Below are 23,056 nucleotides of genomic sequence, written 5' to 3'. Positions count from 1 at the left end.
AACCCCTGACTATTGCATCTGAAGTGAAACACTTTGGTTTATGTTGCTTGCAACACTCTAGCTTCCACTTACCCAATTTGGCACTTTAGCATAATGTGCTTATCTGCACTTGAAGAAAAAAAATACACTGGAAAACAGCATAAGGGAAGACAGAGGCAAAAATCATTTCTCCTGCAAATTGTGGTGGTGATTTCAGGTTTTCCCTAGGATTTGCTCTGGTAAATGTAACGAGTTGAAATCAGATTTACAGTTGTGGCAGGGACACAACCCCTGACCAAAGCCTGAGGAAGCCTCGCCCCGCAGACCAGATCCTGGGAGAGCTTCCACGTGCTCCAAGCCCCTGTGTCCAACCTGGCCTTGAACACTGCCAGGGATGGGGCAGCCACAGCTTCTCTGAGCACCCTGTGCCAGCGCCTCAGCACCCTCACAGGGAAGAGCTTCTGCCTAAGAGCTCATCTCAGTCTCCCCTCTGGCAGGTTAAAGCCATTCCCCTTGGCCTGTCCCTACAGGCCCTTGTCCCAAGCCCCTCTCCAGGTTTCCTGCAGCCCCTTCAGGCACTGGAGCTGCTCTAAGGTCTCCCCTTCAGGAGCCTTCTCTTCTCCAGGCTGACCCAGCCCAGCTCTCTCAGCCTGGCTCCAGAGCAGAGCTGCTCCAGCCCTCGCAGCATCTCCATGGCCTCCTCTGGGCTCGCTCCAACAGCTCCATGTCCCTCTTGTGCTGCTGCCCCAGAGCTGGATCAGGACTGCAGGGGGGTCTCCCCAGAGCACAGCAGAGGGGCAGGATCCCCTCCCTGAGCTGCTGGTGATGCAGCCCAGCACACAGTTGTCTTTCTGTGCTGCAAGTGCACGTTTCTTGGTCATGGGGAGCTTCCCATCACCCAACACCCCCAAGTCCTTCTCCTCAGGGCTGCTCTCAATCCATTCTCTGCCCAGCCTGTGTTTGTGCTTGGGACTGCCCCGACCCAGGACTGGCACTTGCATTTGCTTGTTCACAGGCTGGCAAGGAAGAATTCAAGTAGGCTTCACATTTGCAGTTAACTTCTTGGTCACAACAACTTCATACAGTCTACAAGGAAGGGATGCACTGTGTGGAAAACATGAATGCCAACCATAACAGCACCTCTAAGGGGTAGGAAAAAGGAGTCTTCTCCATGCTCTGGTAAAATAAAAAGTGAAAGAAAACTGTCAGTTCCCCCCAACAGACACTGCCTGTGTGCACTGAATCCATGTTTAGAAAGGGCAGCCGAGTACTTAAAGCCAACAAGAATTTAGGCATGCAGCATAACAGATTCCCTGGCATATAAACGCCCTGATACTCAGTGAGAATTCACTTGGTTATTTACTTTGCATTCTCACCTACTGCTTCCATTGATTTTTTGGCCACTATTCACCAGTTAGAACAAAAATCTCTGCAATGTCTCTGGCCTTTTGAGCATCAAAAGTTCCAAGATGCTCTTAAATCACAACAAAAGAAAGGAAGAACACTGAACCTTGAACCAAGCTTTTTCCACCAGGAAGACAGGCACCGAAACAAAAGCCCACTTTCCTTTCTGATGTCAGACTTTTAACGTATTTGGTTTTCTACTTGAACGGGCAAATGACTGATGGTGAAACATCAAACTTCCTCAAATTCACTGGGAAATAATGGGCGCTTTCCTCTATAAATGGCCAGCAAATTCCAGCTGGTATAATTTCAAACAAGAACTGGAGACAGAGGCCAGCCCGTGTTTGTGAGGCCGGAGAAAGCAGAGACAAGCCCTGCACTAGCACACATGATTTAAGCAGAAATCTATCACAGGCTTTGGATTTCATGTACCAGCTGCTGCTTTCAGGAGCCATCTGCTGCAGTTTCCTGCACACGAGCTTCCCCTGCAGCTGCAGTATTCCAGGAAAAGCCTCTCTCAGGCTGACAAGTGCCTTGCAGTGCATAAAGCCACCAAGCTACAGGGGGATTTCTTTACTAAGAACAAGAGTAAAACAATCCTCAGCTTCGTACTGAGCGTCTTCCCAGAGTTTGGGGCTTCAAGAGCTAAACCCACTCTGATGTGTCTTAAAATATGTATTTTAGGTTTAATTTTGAGTATATCCTTAGAAATTATGACATAAAATCACCAAACTTTCCACTGAGTTTTGGTTTAAAGTGTTAACTACGGTGTAAATTCTTTAGCGATGGCAGTATGAAATGATGCCTCAAACAGGGTGAGTACCAATAACCAGCCACTGCACTGGCTTTCCTGGCTCATTTCATGTTACCCTGCCATTTCCCATAGGATAATCCCCAATTTTCAGGAGGACATGTAAAAATAAGCCATCTATTTCTCTTGCTTCACTTTCAATGTCTATGACCTACTTACACAACTGAGTCCTCCTTGATTTTAGTTCCCAAGTGGCATTGCTTTGAAAGCTGCATTTAAACAGCACTTCGGTGATGAAGTACCCCCTAAAGAGTTAAGTGCAGAACCAAAAGAAATCACAAGATATTTAGATAGGCAAACAAAGAAACAAAATGCCTTCTCCATTGAGTAAGCAGGATAAGAATTGCAATTATAATAGTTTAACGAAGCATGGACAACAAAAAGTCACATTACATCGTTTTCTCCTTTTCCGGAATCACCACTTCCCTGCAGTGATTATTCCAGTGGCTAATTCTTCTCACTGTGAAAACTCTCCTCTTTTGTTCCACACCTGGAGCAGGTACCACATGAAGTTCACCACAATCCATGGCACAGCTCTTGCGTGGTACCCTACAGACATCATCATCTCAAACATTCTGTGGTTTCTGCTGTAATTGTTCTTGTAGCATTAAATGCACCACAGAAACACTGTAGTGCACCCTGGGACAGACACATCATCCAGTTAATGAGGAACAGTCATGGAATGGTTTGGAAAGGACCATAAAGATCATCTAGTTCCAGCCCCCCTGCTATGAGCAGGGACACCTTTCATAGGTCACCCAATATAACTGCTTATATCTGCATCACCAAATTCAAAAGGAGATAGCTCCTCCATCTCTTCAAAGCAGAGCCCACCCTCGTTTACCAACAGCAAGTTCCCACAGGACACTGAGTTTTCTCCATTACAGAATCAGAATAATCAGCCTGAAAGAACAGGGTTCCAACCCACACCATTGCAGCTTCACAAATCCTATACAAAATTAACCCTCAGATCTGTGCCTCATCTGCTTTGAACGAAGTACCATATGCACAAAAGCCCAAAGCATGCCTCTAATGTCATCAATATTTTTAGGAGCCACCTTAATGATCATAATGGTGGCTTTTTTAAACATACACAGAAGGGAAACAGGTTTGTGTTCCCTCCCCTATTTACCCATCTGATAATATTACTTATTGTAGAAGTCTACATTAGGGAAAATTAAGGCTTGGGCCTCTTGTAGCTGAGTTAAAAGCACAGATTCAGTGTCAGGATAACATTCATTTGCCATCTGCCCTCAGCTGCTCCTCCCCTTCATCATCCAAGGTCACAGACTCTGTATTATCTAGAGGTGATCTTTGACATCTCTACCTAATTTTGGAAGCTCCTCTGTTAATAATAAGGGCATTAGGGATGGGGTGGGGGGAAATCAACTTCTGACGAGGCATTGTTAGGGACAGAATGACTAAAAATGATCCCTTCTGTCCGAGTGGGATGATCTCCAGATGCCACTGCAATAGGCACTGCTGCCTCTCAGATCTTCCCTAAAGTAGGACTATACTCTTGGGAGCCATAGAATACTCAACCTACTAAGCGTGCCTTACTAACTGCTAATTTTATACTTACCCTCTCCGACACAGTTTTGCTTTTCCAGGACAAATGAGGCCAAGCACCAACATGAGCCTACCTTATTTTAGGCCTGATGCATGTGATTTACAACCTAATATAGTGATTAGAATGACATTTTGTTCAAGATTACTAACAAAGCCATATCCATGCATCTGTGCATGGAAACGTGTCCTGAGCATTTTACATTTCACATGTTGAATGAAGATTGATTCATAGATGACTGCAAGAAAGCCCACATACACTATTCTCACTACCCCAACTGACAGGTGGAAGATCTAAATCAAAGCTTTGGCCTGAGCTTGGCTGACTGTTTCAGGGGTATTTAGGAACAGGAGTAGGCTTTACATTCCTATCATACAGCACTGCTAGCAGAAAGCAGGCATTTGACACAGAACACTTGGAAGATATCAAAGGAGCTGCACAATTACAGAAGAAGCAACATCAATAACAACAATGCCAGCATGGTTTTGAGAGCATAAAACCTTTAGTTGAACAATGAGTACTTTATGAGGTGGTGTGATTTCAGCCAGAAACCAAACTCCATAAAGGATATCTCACTTCTATTAACTTCTGCAAGCTGTGAGGAGCAGGTGACCTTCACACTGATTTATAAATTGATCATGTTTTAAATACATACGTAGATATCTTTATAAGCAGCTGCAATTCCTACATGTGTTACCGCTTCCCTGCAGGACACAGTTTATGAGTCAATCATGAACTCTTCCTTGGTTCACTTTCTGTGTGCAACAGGCTGCTGCCATTGGGAAGGATGCCAACTGTTCTCCCTGTGTCCTCGATTCCCTTCAAAGCTCTTCCTGTCAAAGTCATTCGCTTTAGGTCTCCTAGTTTTATTAGGGTAGAAGAGGTGCTGTTATTTAATTAGGCTGAAGAGCATAATTCCCAGCCTGACTTCAAATTATATCTCATACACCGAAGCCTTAGAAAACTTTACTCATTAAGTTACTACAGTAATTGCCTGCACTTAAAATCTCCTATGTGTTGGGGACAGTGTTATAAAAATAAATGCATTTATCTGCCAAAATATAAAAGAGAATTTTCATATCAGAAAATGCTTTTAAAGTGCTGACATTATCTTTACAGACAACACCAAGACAGAGCAGAAAAGTGCCATTTGCCCACAGACACAAGGTCTCTTTCCTTAGAGCATTTTCCTGTTATTTTTCCTATTTTAAATGAAAACCGGTATCACTTTTTTCCTCTTTTCCTTCTAAAAACAGTGTTCTTATGAAAATGAACCTGTCTGGTGAAACACAGAATCCCTGTGGCACAGAATTCAGCTCAGTTTGTGTGGAGCATCATTGATCTGCCCTAACTTTGAGACCATCCTCTCTGTTTGCAATTCTTTCTGTTGTGCATTACACAGACTTTGACTTGTTTTAAATAGCAAATCCAAAACATGGCCCAGTCCTATGTTCTCCTTTATTATATATGTGTATATATATGTATGTGTGTGTATATATACACATACATGCTTATACACATACACATACATATATGTGTATATATGTGTGTGCATATATATATGTGCACATCCAGGGCAGCTCCACATTGCAGGCTAAATAAGGCAGCGTGAAGAAGAATTTTACACTGATAAAAACACCCTTTTCTTGCTCTTTGGTATCCAATAAACCCCCCCAAATTACTTTAAGAATCCCTGTTTGAAGCACAAGGACAGTGACAATGGAACAGCTGATGCCAAGAGCTGGGTTCCCCCTCTCCACCCCCCTATACAGATGCTTACTCCCTTTTCATCAAGGGATAAACCATCTCCAATTACTGGAGGCTAACATGTTATTGAAGGATAAATGTGTGCGGGCTCTTGTCCCACGATAAAAGGAAGGCAATTCAAGTAGCTTACGTCTGATTCTCATTATATGAGTGTTTTTCAAAGCCCTATCTTGATGTGAGATATGGCTTTCCTTCCTCACTCAGCCACTAAGGCAAAAGAGAAAGCCTGTCGCCCTTATTTCCACCTCCCAACAGCCATATCAATGGAACACAGGGAAGGGAAGACACCCTCAATGAATGTCACCAACGCTTATTGAAAGCAACTGGAAATCCTCCCACAAAGTACAAGAGAAACATGAAGTCTGATTTTCATTACTTGAAAACTCTGATTCTTTAATTCTCCTATTGGACTTCCATGCTTGTTTCCTCTTTTCTTCAGAAATGGACAAAATTCATGGAGAAGACACAGATCTGCATTCTTCTGAGATGTACAAAACAGCCCACAAGGACAAATGCAAAAGGTTACTGACACACATGAACTCACAGTGTTTTTAACTCAGGAATCCTGTGTACTTCACGGTTAAGGTTTTGGGGAGGGGATTAAAGTTCACTTTGGTTCAGATGTGGCCATACAATACATCAGGACACAGCTGAAGGCTGGGACATAAAACCCACGCCACGAGCATCTGCCAACTGTGCAGGCAGCCATAAATCTGGGGTTTCCTGATTTGTGAACACTTGAACCTCCCAGCACTGGGTGGGATCCAATCTGCCTGATTTGGCTGAAACTGTAAGCACGTGGGCCCAGGGGAATAATAAAGACAGCGCTGCATCACCACGTAAATGCTTCATTGAATGGAAGACACCTCAGAGGCACCTACTGCCTTTGACACCTTCCAAACAGCAGTAAAAGGTAAGACACAGTTCTAGTATTAGGCTGTTGATCAGAGCTCTCAATGGGAATGTAAAATGACATGTCCTGAACACCCATCTCCTCCAGTCAAAAGGGATGGAGTAACTGTCAGCTTCTCTACCCCATCTCAAAGCTGCAGCACAGCCTGAAACACAAGATGCATATGAGGAAAGGCTGAGAGAACTGGGCTTGTTCAGCCCTCAGAAAACTCAGGCAAGACCTCATCAGCATGTTCCAGTATTTAAAGGGTGGCTTCAAAGAATGTGGAGCCTCCCTTTTTACAAGGAGTCACATGGAAAAGACCAGGGGTGATGGGCACAAGTTATTCCTGGGGAGATTCCAACTGGACACAAGAGGGAAATTTTTCCCAATGAGGACAATCAGTCATTGGAATCATCTCCCCAGGGAAGTGCTGGACTTCCCAACACTGGACGCTTTCAACACTCAGCTGGACAGGGTGCTGGGCCATGCAACCTAGGTCATGCTTTGCCTAGACAGGTTGGCCCAGATGATCCTTGAGGTCCCTTCCAACCTGGATTCTGTGATTCTCTGCTTTGATGAACCACACGGTACCAGTGTTAGTACAGCTAACCCTGATGTTACACACAAGTTGTGTGGTTCCCCCCTCACACACACTGTTAATCCTTTGCTGTGCAGATTGCAAACCAGGGGCACTCTTACGAAAAGCCTCATTAAGTGCCCTCCTTTTACACTTCCAATTAGACCAGTTTACGCCCACTGCAGATGGCAGAATGACGGCCACCGATGACAAACGGCTGCACCCGCAATCCTGCTCACAGGTTCTTCACTTGTTCAGGAGTCTTGGAAATCAAGACTATCTAAACGAAAACCAGCTCACAGCATCCCTAAAACAGTGAAAATCAAGAGGAAAATGAAATACAACATTTCACATATTAAGCCCAAGCTGAGAAGACTGAGATGCTTGCACCAGTTTATCCAGGGCGATGCGCTCGGTGGAGTGAATGGGAGTAGTCATGCATGCGAAGTGAGAAACCTGCCAGTTTTCAGTTTAACAGCCTGGTAACTGTGGTTTGGGTTAACTGTATGAGTAAACCACGTCTGCTGACAGTGATTAAGGTAATGCTTTGTTATCTTTACAGACGTTCTGTGCTCTTCTGGAAGACGAAGATCACTTGAGGATTTAGTCTCTTACTCTAACTTGGCTTCTTTTCCAACAACGCCACTGCTCTGCAGCTCACATTCAATAGAAAATCTCATTTTCTAAACCCCACAGACCATTCAGGGTGACACAGGTCACCAGATTTCTTTTCCTCCTCATGAACTCTTAATCTGATGCTATACATTTTTAATAAGCCAGACAACATGTGTTTAGATGTTATCGTTAGAAATAGGTTCTCGGCCTCATCTCGAAAGACTTAGCCATGGGCAGCATCTGGTCCTCTAAATCTCCTATTTTCTCTCTTATAATACGTGACACAGCAATGTATTCAACTTCTACTTACACCCACAATTTGATTACAGAATGTTATTCTGTCAGAGTTCTATAACTAAGTCCTATGTTCACTATCTAATGTGGTTATTTCTGTGCAGAAAGCTTGTGATACCCATGTGTGCATGTATGATCATAGAATCATAGAATAGTTAGGGTTGGAAAGGACCTTAAGATCATCTAGTTCCACACACACACACCCCCCACCCCCCATACATTCTGCTGTTCTTGCCTCTGTACAACACGATGTGTCTGAGAGCTGTGGGCAGCAAAGAGGATGTTAAAATGCTGCCGGAATGACAATGAGACAGAATGGGAAAAAACATCTTTCCCTGGTTTTCCACATCCCCCCCACTCCGTTGTCACTCTGCATTATAATGCAGTGTTACCGCTCAAATCCATTTCCTGCTGCCTCCTCTTGAGTCAGTGGTGTTGCCTTAACGCTGCATCAGAGAAAAGTCATTTTTTTCCTAATGTATTCAAGAGGCCAAGTGAGACTTCTGGAGCAAAACAGTCATGGACAAAGAATGACAGCTCTGGAAATGTGTGTGCCTCATTTCCATGACAATGGAGACCCAAATACTTCCTAGCAAAAAGAACAGTGACTTTTGAACAACTGCATTTAGAAATACTTCAGGGTAAGGCGGAGGAGAAAGGGGAAGTGAAACAAAAATGATGTGCAAGGAGACAAGAACCTCTGATTTTCCTTATGGAACAGAAGCAGGATTCAGGGCATCATCACATACTTGAAGCTCTCGCCTTTGCATGTCAGTTCCTGAAGACCTTCTAAGCCTTTCTGCTATTCTGAGCCATTTGGGTCTATTTCTCATCATTTCCCCCAATTTAGTAAAAATGTGCTTCTCACAAAACGTTAAAAAACATCCCTCTGGCAATTTAAATTCTTTGCTTAAAAAAGTAGTTCTCTGAGGCACAAATGAGAGGATGCTGCAGGAAGCTTCCCAGCTACTGAGCAATGATAGAGTGCAGCAAATCGTTCTGTAAGTCATCACCCACTTTTGTATCATGGGAAACACAAATCATAGAACCCCAGACTGGTCTGGGTTGGAAGGGACCTTAAAGCTCATCCAGCTCCAACCCCTGCCACGGGCAGGGACACCTTCCACTAGAGCAGCTTGCTCCAAGCCCCTGTGTCCAACCTGGCCTTGAACACTGCCAGGGATGGGGCAGCCACAGCTTCTCTGGGCACCCTGTGCCAGCGCCTCAGCACCCTCACAGGGAAGAGCTTCTTCCTAATACCTAACTTAAATCTCCCCTCTTTCAGCACAAAGCCATTCCCCCTTGTTCTATCACTATAAAATCTATGTTTAAAGCCAGTATGAAGAAAGTCACTTGCTGCTAAAGTGAAAGGGAACAGGATTTTGTGGTTTCTGCAAGAACCCCTGGCAGTACTAGAAAGCCGGCAAAATCCAGATATTTTTAGGTTGAAACAGTGTATCACCCAGATCTAAGATGCTACATCCAGAGAATCACTGCACTGCAATTGTCTCCTCAGAGGTCAACTCTGTCATACATCAATACAAAACCTTCATCACACATTCAAGAAATCAAGTCATCTACCTAAAGCAGGTGTGTTTGTGTACAGTAAGGGCTGGAAGACATTAAAGAAACGAGTATGAGCACATTAGTGGATATATTCTGCTTTCAGATGAAGTAATGTGAAATTCATCAGAAATATTGGTTCCTCATCTGCAAGCGTGTCTGCTCACAAGGGCGGAAGGGTGCCACACTTTGGACCCGCTCCAGTTACAGCCTAATTTTAGTGGGTGCTGCTCAAGAATCATGGTTTATTCACGGTTTATTCATCCCAAACAAGCAATCCAGGATCAGGGTATTTTTGAGTGATGCAGAGACACAACAAAAAGGAGTCACAGGAACAGTTTTCCTTGGTGGAAGAAGCCTTTGGTACCTGAGTAGCATTATCGCCATGTCATTTGTTGTTCCTTTGACACAACAAAATGCATCAGGTATTACAAAAATAGAAACTAAATCCTATTTCAAACCCAAACTCCAGAGCTTTTCTGGTGTAGTTCATGAGCTCTGCCATTTAAGCTGACAACACTGCCCTGCTTCTCATTCCTACCTTATTCCACCTCTACCACGACAATACTCTAGAAAATGACTCCTTTAAATAATCCAGATTACAACTAATCCTCCATTTAGTTTTGCTTAAAACTATGACAAAAAAACCTCTATCTGGTTCAATTTGTCTCCATTAGTAACACAAACTGTTTCTTAACAACACTGCAGCATAAGAACATCAACACCATACCACACAGAGCAGGAAAGACCCACCTAACAAGTAGGAAATAAATAATAGGTTGGAATTTTCACAGATGCATGGATTCTTAAAGTCTATTCTTATGGAGTACTACAACCATCCTAGTCCAGACTCCTCTAAAAGATACCTGCATGAAGCTGTACTTTGAGCTTCCCAGTCTAAAAGCAGATTTGAAGTATTTAAGTGAACAAAAGTATGATTTAGGTCCTTAATATACAGAGACTTTTACTATTCTGTAGTTTTACTAATCAGTAACAGATACTCAAAGCATGAAAGTAACCTCAAGAGTGAAAAAAAACATGTTTTCACTGTAATTCCAATGAATTCTAGTGAAACTGCCCACTTCTTCACGCTGGCAATAATAAAGGGTGAAATAACAATAAGAAGTCAGCTGAATAAGAGTAACTTTGATTTGAGTAAAGAAGGCAACTGCAGAACTAGCTTGGCTTTGGGGAACATTCCTCATCACTTCTGAAGAAGGATGCCATGGGCTTCCTGCCCTTTCTGCTTCATATATGCAACCCTGAATCTACTCTGTCTCTGCAGTTATGTTCCCTGCATAAACAAATCCAGAACTTGTCAAATCCAGCAAAGTCATCCCAAACCCCACCAAATTCAGGAATAGCAGAACTGAACATACCTGCTGATAGAAAAAATTTAGAGTTGGTTTGTCCTCAGTGAACTGGTTTAGAAAACCTTTTGGCAAGTATCGAATTCTCAATTCATATCTGGAAAGCAAGAAAAAGAGAATTAAACAGGGCAGACAGAAAGAGTAACTGAGATTACCTCACACATAAAGCACTTCTTCAAACACTTAAAAATAAGGATCAAATCAAAATAAAGCCAGAAAACTAAAGGGAAAATCCCTCTTTTGACTACTCGGAGAACTCAACTGGAATGTAGTATCTGACATTTCATAAAGATGACTGCAAAGGACCTCTGTCATCACCTTCTCAAAGGTTCAGGGAGGACTGAAGAATCAAATCTTGGAGCAGATAACAACCAGGTCCAGATCCATGGGAAGAGAGACCTCAATTAGGCAGTGACAGAGGTAAGTTGCCATAACCACTGCTGTGACCCCATACAAATGCTTTTCTCTTTGGTTATGACAAGCATGGTACTTAACAACACAAATCCTGCAGCTGCAAGTAAGAGTAGCAATCAGTGTTATTCACCAGGAGCCACATCCTACAGACAAGACCAGGGCTTACTCAAAGAACACAGAATCCCGGACTGGTTTGTGTTGGAAGGGACCTTAAAGCTCCTCCAGTTCCAACCCCCTGCCACGGGCAGGGACACCTTCCACTAGAGCAGCTTGCTCCAAGCCCCTGTGTCCAACCTGGCCTTGAACACTGCCAGGGATGGGGCAGCCACAGCTTCTCTGGGCACCCTGTGCCAGTGCCTCAGCACCCTCACAGGGAAGAGCTTCTGCCTAAGAGCTCATCTCAGTCTCCCCTCTGGCAGGTTAAAGTCATTCTTCTTGGCCTGTCCCTACAGGCCCTTGTCCCAAGCCCCTCTCCAGGTTTCCTGCAGCCCCTTCAGGCACTGGAGCTGCTCTAAGGTCTCCCCTTCAGGAGTCTTCTCTTCTCCAGGCTGACCCGACCCAGCCCAGCTCTCTCAGGTTGGCTCCAGAGCAGAGCTGCTCCAGCCCTCACAGCATCTCTGTAGCCCTCTTATGTTCGGGACAACATGACCCTACTCCTTCTCTGATCAAGTGCTGTAATATTCACCTCTGAACTGTTCCAGAAGGAATTTCTCTGTATGAAGGTTTCCTACTTCCTTATTCAAGATGTATGCAAAGGCTGAGCAAACCAGTTTTTGATGTGACAGTCCTGTTCTTCAAATTAACAGTACACCACAGAGTGAAGGAGATTCAGAACTGGCCTTGATCCATGACCTATTCCAAACTTCTACTGCTTCTCAAACCCTAAACTTCTGCTTCCAACCCTCAAATTTATTACTATTGCTTATCCCGTGGTAACAACCCACAATGTTTGACACACATTGCACACTTCCTCCTCTAACACATTCCTGCCATGAAGCACCGATAACAAATGTCCTCATCCCTTTGGGTGTGCCAGTACAGCATATCGGAAGCATGAAACTCTTTACAGCCCTACCCAAAAATAAGTCTATTTAACAAACTCCTCATGATGGTAAGAACAAATACTGCAACATTTCAATCTGTTGGTTTTAGCAGGCCTTCAGCAAGTGGTTTGGCTGCCTGCAATCAAAGACTTATATGGGGATTTGACAGGAAGTTACTAGGAGTTGCTGCTGCTGAAGATTCCACTGCAACAGGAGCTGCGGTATCCTCTGCTTTGAAGCCACTGGAAATATACTGGCTCAAAAGAAATCACTGGAAAAAGGGAATTCAGAAACTGCAAACACAGACACACACACTGTGCATTATTCCATGCATGGCAAGATTATTTCATCAAGAAAACTGCACATTCAGTCTTCTTGTGCACAGAAAACATGTTCTTGAACTAAAGAGCCTTTGGACTGTAGGAGGTACGAGAGAGGTGGAGAACACCCGAGAGATTGAGATTGAACATAAGGAAGAAATTTGTTACTGTGAGGGTGCTGAGGCGCTGGCACAGGGTGCCCAGAGAAGCTGGGGCTGCCCCATCCCTGGCAGTGTTCAAGGCCAGGTTGGACACAGGGGCTTGGAGCAAGCTGCTCTAGTGGAAGGTGTCCCTGCCCGTAGCAGGGGTTGGAACTGGATGATCTTACATAGAGCACACAAACTGTCTCAGTCACCCTGATCTAGTCCATGATACTTGAATCCTGTGTTCAGTTCTAGGCCCCTCACTACAAAAGAGACATTGAGGTGCTGGAGCAGGGCCAGAGAAGGGCAACGGAGCTGGTGCAGGGCCCGGAGCACAAGTGTGATGGGGAACGGCTGAGGGACCTGGGGGGGGGTTTCAGTCCGAAGAAGAGAAGGCTCAGGGGGGACCTGATTGCTCTCTACAACTGCCTGACAGGATGGAGAGAGGGCGGTTGGTCTCTTCTCCCAAGTAACAAGCAATAGGAAAGGGCCTCAAGCTGCACCAGGGGAGGTTTAGATTGGATGTTAGGAAAATCTTCTTCCCCAGAAGGGCTGTCCAGCATTGGAACAGGCTGCCCAGGCCAGTGGTGGAGTCACCGCCCCTGGAGGTATTTAAGAGGTGCAGATGTGATGCTGAGGGACAGACATGGTTTAGTGGTGGACTTGGCAGTGCTGGGTTAAGAGTGGGACTTGCTCTTAAGGATCTTTTCCAACCTAAATGATTCTGTGATACTAGGATGTCGACTGCCTTTTCTCTTGGGAATAAAGAAAACATGGGAAAAGCACTCTTCCTCCTTTACAGGGACTTGTCTTCTTAACTGAGGAGCCATAATAAGAAGCACTGCTTTCTGCAACAGGATCTCCTGAGAAACAAGGTAGGGCCAAGCAGTTTGGCTGTTGGCTGAGAGTCACTGAGAGTGACCTTCATTACCCATTAATAACCTGAGCTTTGCCTATGCCTATGGGAATGAAGAAGCTGACTTCCAAAGGTCAACTCAAGGATGGGCTTGATTTTAATTTCCTCTAAATCCCGTCTTTGAAATGCAGGCAAGTGATGAGGATCGACGAGTCCCTTTCTCACAGACCAGGTCTGCCTTCCGAGCAAGTATCCCAGCTGATGATCCCCTACGGTTGAGAGAACTATGACTGGAAGACTACTATTCTACTTACTGCTCTGCATCTGCACCAGACCACATAAGCAGTCAGACACACACTTAGTTGTTAAAGCCAGAAGGATTATCCAACTATTGAGAGATGCTGCCTATAGGATTCCCACTGAAAGTCCTCTGGAGACCTGGGATCTGTACTCTGCTGCAGTTACACCATGACACAGTCCCTTTTCATTCCCTCTGGAGCTGGCACCCCACTATTTCTTGGTCACTACAGCCCAGGCTCACACTGCAAGAACTGGATTCAGAAGAGCATCACTTTGTAGACCATCCTTGCACCTATGCAAAGAACTGCTCCAAGAGACCCAGGAACATGCTGGAGCATGCATCCTGTTGTGCTTCCTTTCCAGTGTCAGGGTCATTAAAGCCCAGTAAGACCTGAAATCACTGATCTGGAGACTTCCTTGGATTGCTTAAAGAACACTTGGTCCACTTGCTTACCCTGGTTACAGGTTCTTCATCTCCCACCTATACCAAGTAGCCTCTCCTCTGACCATCACCCACACAAAGGCTCACTCAACCTGCTGCACATCCCCCAGAGGAGCTCCATCCACACAACAACCTTCTAAAAGGCACTGAAAGAAATTATCTCACCAGTCCCAAGCACACAGGTCGCTTCCAGCAGGTTCCGATTCAGTTCACATCAACAGTTAAGTAATGAGAAAGGAGAAAATGGGAACAAAAAGGGCAGACAAAGGAAGAGCCTTGTGTGAGTGTAATGAACTGAATCAGCTTGCTGAAGGATTAGATGAGCGTTAAGGCTCAAAGAAGAAAAGGACTGCATAACTGGAAGCAAAAGAGGGGAGAAGTCACACTGTGGAGGAAAAGAGGTACAGAGCTGTAAGATCAGCTTAACTCACTGAATCATTCTGCAGGTGGTCTGGGCTTTGTGCCAGTGCCAAGGCATTTGTATTGCAGCTATTGAAACTTATAGTAGGGGACTGCTAAGGACTGGGACGGGACACCTGCTACCTGTTAGAGCCAAAGCATGAATGTCACCTGGTTACAAGGACCTCCATTGTCTACAAAGCTAACAGACAGTGTCTACCCCTTGGGGAACACAGAGAGCTCTAACACATACAACGTGTTACTTGAACATCTTGGGATTTCCATGGGACAAAGACGACCAGCAAATAGAATGGTGCTTGGGCACACATCATCTTTAGAGACACCTGTGACTGCTGTTTAAGGCTCTGTACTATAAAAAATGATGAGAGTTGATGCTATTTCAGATTTAAGAGTCCCACATCCTGCTACCCCTGGTTCACCTAACAGTACAGAGGTGAAGATGAAGGCTCTTTCCCATTTCCCCCCCCAATGCCCTTGAAAGCATCCAATCATTAAAACTATTAATACTATTATAAGAGGAAGCTTTTCATCACAAAGTGAGTTTAACACTTGCCTTGCAAGCATAAACACAAAGAGGAAACCTGAAGCAAACAAATCCACTCCATTTATTGCCTTAAATGAAATTTAAAATGAAATTAAGAAAGCCCTAGGATTTTGTTTGCATTACACTTGTCATCTGGGATCACCTCACATGCACAGGTATCACTACAGGCAAATGCTTAAGGAACATTTACCAGTTTATTCTATCACAAGAGAACCCAACAGCAGCACTGTTGCTGGACTTCAGTGATGAGTGACACCCTCAGATGGCATTGGGAAGACTATGGTTATTCTAAAGCAATTGCATGGAATTACACTCGAATTCTTCTGGAGTGCTAAATCCTGCTTAACTCAAAGAAGTGAGACAGCATTACTCAACATGACACAAACCACAGCAGACTCCAGAATACTTATTTCCTGGTCAAACCAAGAGGTTCCAATAACCGTAACTCTGAGCATTTTTCCACCACGATTTAGATGCATTTGGAATGTTCTGATGTTGGATGGAATTATCTTCATTGCCAGAGAACAAAATAAAATGGAAGAAGGATATTTGGTTTAATCCAGTTAAGAAGCACAAACATCCCTGAAGTAAATGTACAGTGAAGGCAGGCACAGTCAATGAAAGGTTTCTGTCTGACCTTTAGTGCCAATCTTTCTTCTTGGTAGGAAAAGGTAATATTAGTAGTACAGAGTGTGATTTAAAACAAACAAAAAAGCACCAGAAGATAGTTCAGCCCTTTGCTATCTCCTGCAAAATACAGGTCTTTTTACAGCAAGAAGGTCAGAGTGCTATGTAAAAGCAAATGTGAGGATGGGGGAAAAAAGACTTCCCATAAGCAATGATTTCCTGTTCATCTTTTGCAGTGTAACTGAGGTTACCATTGGCAAAGCTGAATCCCAAGTGCTCCTCAAACTGAACTGTTTGCCATAGGAAGTGAAGTGACAGAATTTGGGGTGACCTTGCCCTCAAGTCATAGAACCCCAGACTGCTTTGGGTTGGAAGGGACCATAAAGCTCATCCAGTTCTAATCCCCTGCCACGGGCAGGGACACCTTCCACTAGAGCAGCTTGCTCCAAGCCCCTGTGTCCAGCCTGGCCTTGAACACTGCCAGGGATGGGGCAGCCACAGCTTCTCTGGGTGACCTGTTCACTGTTATTTAACCTTCCTAAACTCTAACTACAGCCATGTGATCTGAAGCAGAGTCATATCCCTGTATCTCCCCTTTGCTAGCTCATCCTTGGCAGTTTATAAACTGTACAGCATCAAACAAAAGCTGCCTATGAAGAGGAGATTGATTTTACTCTGGTAGCTTTTTACGTACAACCTACTGACAATCAGTGTAACTTCCAGTATCTGGATGAGTGCAGGAGAAGGGCTGAGATCTGAGTTCTGAACACTGTGAATACACAGCCCTTTGAATTTAGATGACTAAAAAACCCCCAAACAAATCACATAAGAGGCAGTTACTGCTTTATTAAAACTATAGGAAGCTTTTAATGTAAGAACCATTCCAAGACTTCGCCCCCTTTACTAATCTAAATATTTTTACAAGGACTGTCATATGATCTTAAACACTCTGTGTTATGGTATTACAAATATGACAGCGGCGTTTTGATTATGCACAGCAAATCTCTATGGGTTTAAAAGGTATGTCAGGCTGCGTACATGTGATAAAACATTAAATGACACCCTGGAAAGGTACTGAATAATTTACAGCTTATCATAGCTCTTTCATGAGTATTTATACAATTCCTTTGCACAAACTTCAAAACAGTAGCAAACTCTGCTTGTAAAACTGATTTAACTTGGTTCTGTAATGTGTATAATGCAAGTTGTAATGGCACATATAAATGGAACTGACACTTGTACACTATGGAATAAATGTCCACAGCATAAATGATTTATACCTTACATGCAGCACTACTATCATGGAAAGGATTCCTGGATTCTCTAATTCACTGTATTATTGAAAAATTTCTTGTGAGATACAGAAGGGAAAATACTGATGCACATCCCACAACCAATAAAATGCAGCATGGACAGAAGAGAATGTGCAACATGAAGATGACTCAGAAGGCTGCTTGGGGACCTCAGAGCAGCTTCCAGTGTCTGAAGGGGGCTACAAGGATGCTGGGGAGAGACTTTTCATCAGGGACTGCAGTGATAGGACAAGGGGTGATGGGTTCAAACTGAAACAGTTCAGTTAGATATAAGGAAGAAGTTCCTTATTGTGAGGGCAGTGAGGCGCTGGCACAGAGAACCTGTGGCTGCCCCATCCCTGGCAGTGTTCAAGGCCAGGTGAGACAGAGCCTTGGGTGACATGGTTTAGTGTGAGGTGTCCCTGCCCATGGCAGGCAGTTGGAACTGGATGATCTTAAGCTCCTTTCTAACCCAAACCATTCTATGATTTCTGTTCCTACTTTATGCCTCCTCTAAATCCCAAGTTACCCTTATCTGTTCTCTTCAGTTTGCAGGAAGCTCCTTTCAACAACAAAAACCCTTTAAAAGAATCACATCACCACTTACACCTTTGTGATAAGTTTACTGGTTTTCTCCCCCCCCCCATTCCACCACAAGATTTTTCTTTGTGAAGCAATTAGAGTTTTATCAAGGAAAAAGACTTCAATGACTCCGTTTTGACACTGAACAGATTTGTAGCCTTACTTCCATTCCTCTGAAGGGTGGGCTAGTTCAAACTTCTCTCTCACATTGGATACCCCCATGTCCAAGTGTAGCCAGTGAACCTCCTCAGACTGCAGGTGACTGAGCCGTAGCCCATAGCAGCCCACGTTTTTCACTTTTTGACTGTCCACGATCTTCTGAATTATGCCCTAAAACAGAGAAACACACACTTTTACCATGTGAAATATTACCATGGAATAACTCATACAAAACACTAAGCAATAAATCAAGTATCAGCCTGAGTAAGAACACCGAACATGTGCCGCTGTAAGCTGCTATTTCAGACAGGCATTTACAACCTCTGACGTTTTCCCAGCATGGCTCCACAAAGCAGCAGTAAACACATTTCCATTCATCTTCAGAGAATTAAGCTGTTTTTTCCTCTATGCAAAACAGAATAATATAAAAGCCAATATATAAAAGTACGTTTGAGGAAGAAAGCAAGATGTATTTGTTCAAAAAACCCCACATCCAGCCCTTTTAGGAATTCCCTATCTACAAATGGAAAATCATCTCATGCTTTCATCCTATTTGATGCCCCAGCAGCAGGATTTGGTCAGTCACATCACAGCCCCTTGGTTTCCTTCCTCCTCATCCCCCATCTCATTTTCTCCCGAGACTCAGCACAGATCCCTTATAAAAGGAGGCAAGCAACAATTATTTGGGCAGATTCTCAAACAAAACCAATGTCCCACTTGTTTGCTCTGTGATAAATCTCAGTGTTTGAGGCTCTCTGCTCAAGAAAGGAACCTTTAGAACGAATGACAACACTTTGCTGTTTCCCATCCGTGTCCGAAAGCTCCAACACACAGTAACTAAAATTGAGATGAGTTACTGGATCGTGGATTAGCAAGGTGCAGCCTGCCAGGCTGTCCTCCTCCTATCCACATTAGAAAGCCAGCAGGCGATCAGAGCCGCTGCCTACAACCCCAAGGAGACAAGGCTTGTCTCTGCAAGGCAGCACATCCCCATCACTGCACAGTTCAGAGCTCAGCAGGAGCACGGGCTATCACTGCTCCCAGACACTGCTTCCTTCAGGAGTTCAGAGTCCTTTGCTTCCGACCCTGTAATGGCCTGAAGAGTTCATGTGGGAGTGTGTAAGGTTGGACTTGATGATCTTAAAGGTCTTTTCCAACTGAGTTGATTCTGTGTATAAGCATACATATAATACACAAGCACACATATACACACAGATGCACGAGCTGATGATTCTTGCACTGAATTTCAGGCCACATCAACGTCGAGCCAGTGTAAGTACTAAAGGAGCCAGATTTGGGCTCCCGGAGTGAGTGAGGCAAAAGGTTTTTTTACAGCATGAAACTGTTTCCCCAAGTTCATGATTTCATATCCCAAAGGAATTGTTACAGACCCCAATTCTGCAAGGAAAGCAAGCAGAAAACCGCAAAAGAGACGAAGGAAGCACTAAATCTGACTAGAGGGGGAAGATGACACATGTAGGAGGGGAATCGTGCTTCTGGTGAGGCGAGAGCGAGCTGTTAGATCAGCTCACACGTCTTCTCCAACTGCAATCTTTAAATAATCTTGCAGTAGCAACACAGTGAAATGTACAGAAACAATAAAGACTCTCCAGAAGGGAGCACAACCTGTGTTCAGTAAGTTCACAGAGTCTGAATCCAAAGAGGTTCCATCACACTCAGCACCCTGCCTCCAACAGCAGTGGCCTGAGCATCCTCAGAAGCATCATTTGTGTGGGTACCACTGTGTCTCCCAGCACCCTTTGTCTTCCCCCGTGTCCAGAAGCTGGACATCCACTGCCAAGCGATGGCGAGCCCAAACTTGGAAGATGGACACAAACAGCAAAGCACACAGGATGCATGTGGAAGACTACGTCTGGCATGTGGCAGGGAGACTTAGGATAGCATGGATTAGGTTGGAAGGGACCTTAAAGCTCATCCAGTTCCAACCCCCTGCCACGGGCAGGGACACCTTCCGCTAGAGCAGCTTGCTCCAAGCCCCTGTGTCCAACCTGGCCTTGAACACTGCCAGGGATGGGGCAGCCACAGCTTCTCTGGGCACCCTGTGCCAGTGCCTCAGCACCCTCACAGGGAAGAGCTTCTGCCTAAGAGCTCATCTCAGTCTCCCCTCTGGCAGGTTAAAGCCATTCCTCTTGTCCTGTCCCTACACGCCCTTGTCCAAAGCCCCTCCCCTGGTTTCTTGCAGCCCCTTCAGGCACTGGAGCTTCTGTAAGGTCTCCCCAGAGCCCTTCTGCGGAACAAACACCCTAAGGGGCTTCTCTTCCTTTTCATTTAAGAGCTGACTCCAGATAGCAACAAACCACAGCCAGAACCTAAGCCTGATGGAATAAGCCAGTGTGGGGATTAACACACTCAGAACAGCTGCTCTGCAGGGGAAGCCTCTCAAGTGAAACATCTATCCACTTACTTCCTTTTTAATTAACAAACCAAAGAATTTGGGTGTTAGAAGATTTGAAGCCACACCTTCTATCAGCATCAACCAGCACCACACCAGTGGGTTCCTTCAGCAACAGGAACTCACAGCAGAGGAAGTGCAGCTTATAAACAGTTCCCATGCAGCGGGACAGGGGTTGTTTTATCTGGCGGCTATTCCCAAACAGCACAGGATTAATGTCCAAGACCTGCACTGGCACCACAGCCACAATCAGGTCAGTGTAACTCCAATGGGGTGGTAAACAACACATTGAGTCTCCTCGTGTTTTGGACAGGCTCCACAGAGCAAGCAGAGCATCAAACAAAACCACTGCCATCCCTCCAGGACGGCTGACAGCTTCTCTTGTCTTTCATGGCCACAACATGAGGAGCCCTGCCAGAAGCACGCCTGATGGTCCTTGGGGTAGTGATCAGAATGCTTAATCAGCCGTCTGCAGACAGCTGAACTGCTTAACCACTGCACAACAGTGACTAAGATCCTGTCGGGACGTGCCATGATGATCCTTTAACTGGAAGCACAGCTAAAGAAACTTGCAGTCTCTGCAGACCCCACTACAACCAGCCCTGTAGCTCAGGAAGCTCCTCAGATGCACTCTTGAGCAGGGGAAAAGCAGGTAAGGAACACCAAAGCTTCAACCTGGATTACAAACTTGACTCCAGCAGAAGCCTCCTCCAGATTTCACTTTGGGTATATGCAAGATACCCACACAAATATCAGTTTCCATGAGGAGTTTTCATGTGTCTGTTGTCATAAACACCCTCCAACTGTAAGGAAGTCGCACCACGATCTGCCCATTGAGTGCTGTTGCCTGTAATCACATTAACTTTCATTAGGTTTCCAGAGCTAACATGTACATCCTGACCATAAAATAGGCTGTACAGCTGAGCAGAAGAGAATGGGAAGTCCTCAGAGGAAGTTCTATCACTAATAGGGAAGTGATGGGTCCCTTTCCCTCCCTTTAATCCCCATAAGGCTTTTCAATAGCTAGAAACCTGGTTAGCGCTCATTCCTCCCCATTTATCTGAAGAACGCACATATATTCAACACAGCTCATTTTAAAACCAGATTAATATTTGTCCTCAATTAGCAGAATGTGCCCCAAAATAGAATTTCCAGCACTGTTTGTTCAGGAGGCTGCTGACAAATCAAGACAAGAGAAAGGCCGAAAGGCACCAGATCCCCTGTGCTCTTCCTGCATGTATCAGCAATACCTTGTGCTTCTGTAACTGAGGGGAAATGAACTGCTTGCTTGTAAATTAACAAAGCTGATGTGCTACAGTGAGTGAACTGAAGTTGGAATATATAATCCCAGTGTGACTGTAAACCTCATTTCCCTATTTAGTAGGAAGGAGAAAGTGTCTTGCACTAGGAAAAGTCTCTAAGTAGCACTTCTGACACAAGACGCTGTGTTGAAGCTTGTCAAGCACTTCAAATATGGCAAATGCTGTTTATATATCAAGTATACAATCCTGGGTGTTATTATATGGGGAGCTTAAATGAAAAGCTGGACACAAGTAAACTATAAAGCTCTGATGCAAATGGATTTACTATTTCCATGAAGGAAAGCTCTAGCATCCCCTCACAGCACTAAAGGGCAGGTTGTCATCTGATGAGCCCATGTCTGACATTCAAAGAGAAAGGCCCACATCCCTCCTCTTCTCATTCTTGTGCTACTTCCTCTCTCCTGCACTGATCCAGCAAACACATTTGTGCACGTTGATCTAGCCCTTCTGAGTAACTGCCCCCAGTTTATACAGTGGGCATGACATGCTGTGGTATGGAATACCTCTTTGGTCAGTTTGGGTCAGGTGTCCTGTCTCTGCTTCCTCCCAGCTTCTCCTCCTCCCTGGCAGAGCATGAGACTTACAAAGTCCTTGGTCAAGGTAAACATGACTGAGCAGCAACTAAAAACATTGGTGTTATCAGCGCTGTTCCCAGCCTGAAAGTCAAAACCACAGCACTGCACCAGTTACCAAGAAGGAGAAAGATGACTGCTACTGCTGAACCCAGGACACTCATACAATAAACAAGACTGGGGAACTGATCCAGTTGAACAAGAACTCTGCCACTGAAGCCCCACAACAAGTATGTATTGAAACTATAGCCTGAAAACACCTTATTCTGGTGCCTGGGATTTTGTCACCATGCAACACCATCAACTCAAGCAACACATCCACAGACGTGCCTCAGTGTCTCTGTTGCTTAAGCCATACACAGATGTGTCACCCAAAGCACCCCTCCTCACTCACTCGTAATTCCACAGGGAACCTCCAAGCACACACTGAGAGCACTGATGGAGCAGAGCTGGAGCAGCATTCCAGCCTTCTCAGGTGAATCAGCACTTTTGTGATCCTACTGCACACTTCCCAAATAACAGTACTTTAAATGCTGACAATTTCAGAAGCTTTACATCAAGAACCCACTAGAAATTGATAGAATCCCAGAATGGTTTGAGCTGGAAGGGACCTTAAAGCTCATCCAGTTCCAACCCCTGCCACGGGCAGGGACACCTTCCACTAGAGCAGCTTGCTCCAAGCCCCTGTGTCCAACCTGGCCTTGAGCACTGCCAGGGATGGGGCAGCCACAGCTTCTCTGGGCACCCTGTGCCAGCACCTCAGCA

The 23,056-nt window shown here is 44.8% G+C and overlaps 1 protein-coding gene across 25 annotated transcripts in view; it reads right to left on the bottom strand.

The window, feature by feature from the left end:
- Positions 1 to 23,056, bottom strand: part of PTK2 (protein tyrosine kinase 2) — a 200,993-nt gene that overhangs the window by 87,088 nt on the left and 90,849 nt on the right. For all 25 annotated transcript variants that reach the window (XM_062626924.1, XM_062626925.1, XM_062626931.1 and 22 more), the window contains 2 exons: positions 17,989 to 18,155; positions 10,852 to 10,939 (listed from right to left, as the gene is read on the bottom strand). In XM_062626924.1, coding sequence (XP_062482908.1) covers positions 10,852 to 10,939; positions 17,989 to 18,155 — 255 coding nt within the window. The remainder of the gene's footprint in view (positions 1 to 10,851; positions 10,940 to 17,988; positions 18,156 to 23,056) is intronic.

Source organism: Pezoporus occidentalis, unplaced genomic scaffold (genome assembly GCF_034315485.1).
Source record: "Pezoporus occidentalis ecotype Australia unplaced genomic scaffold, CSIRO_AGI_Poc_V1 ctg3, whole genome shotgun sequence".
NCBI classification, from domain to species: Eukaryota; Metazoa; Chordata; class Aves; order Psittaciformes; family Psittacidae; genus Pezoporus; species Pezoporus occidentalis.
This window is presented reverse-complemented; position numbering and strand designations above follow the sequence as displayed.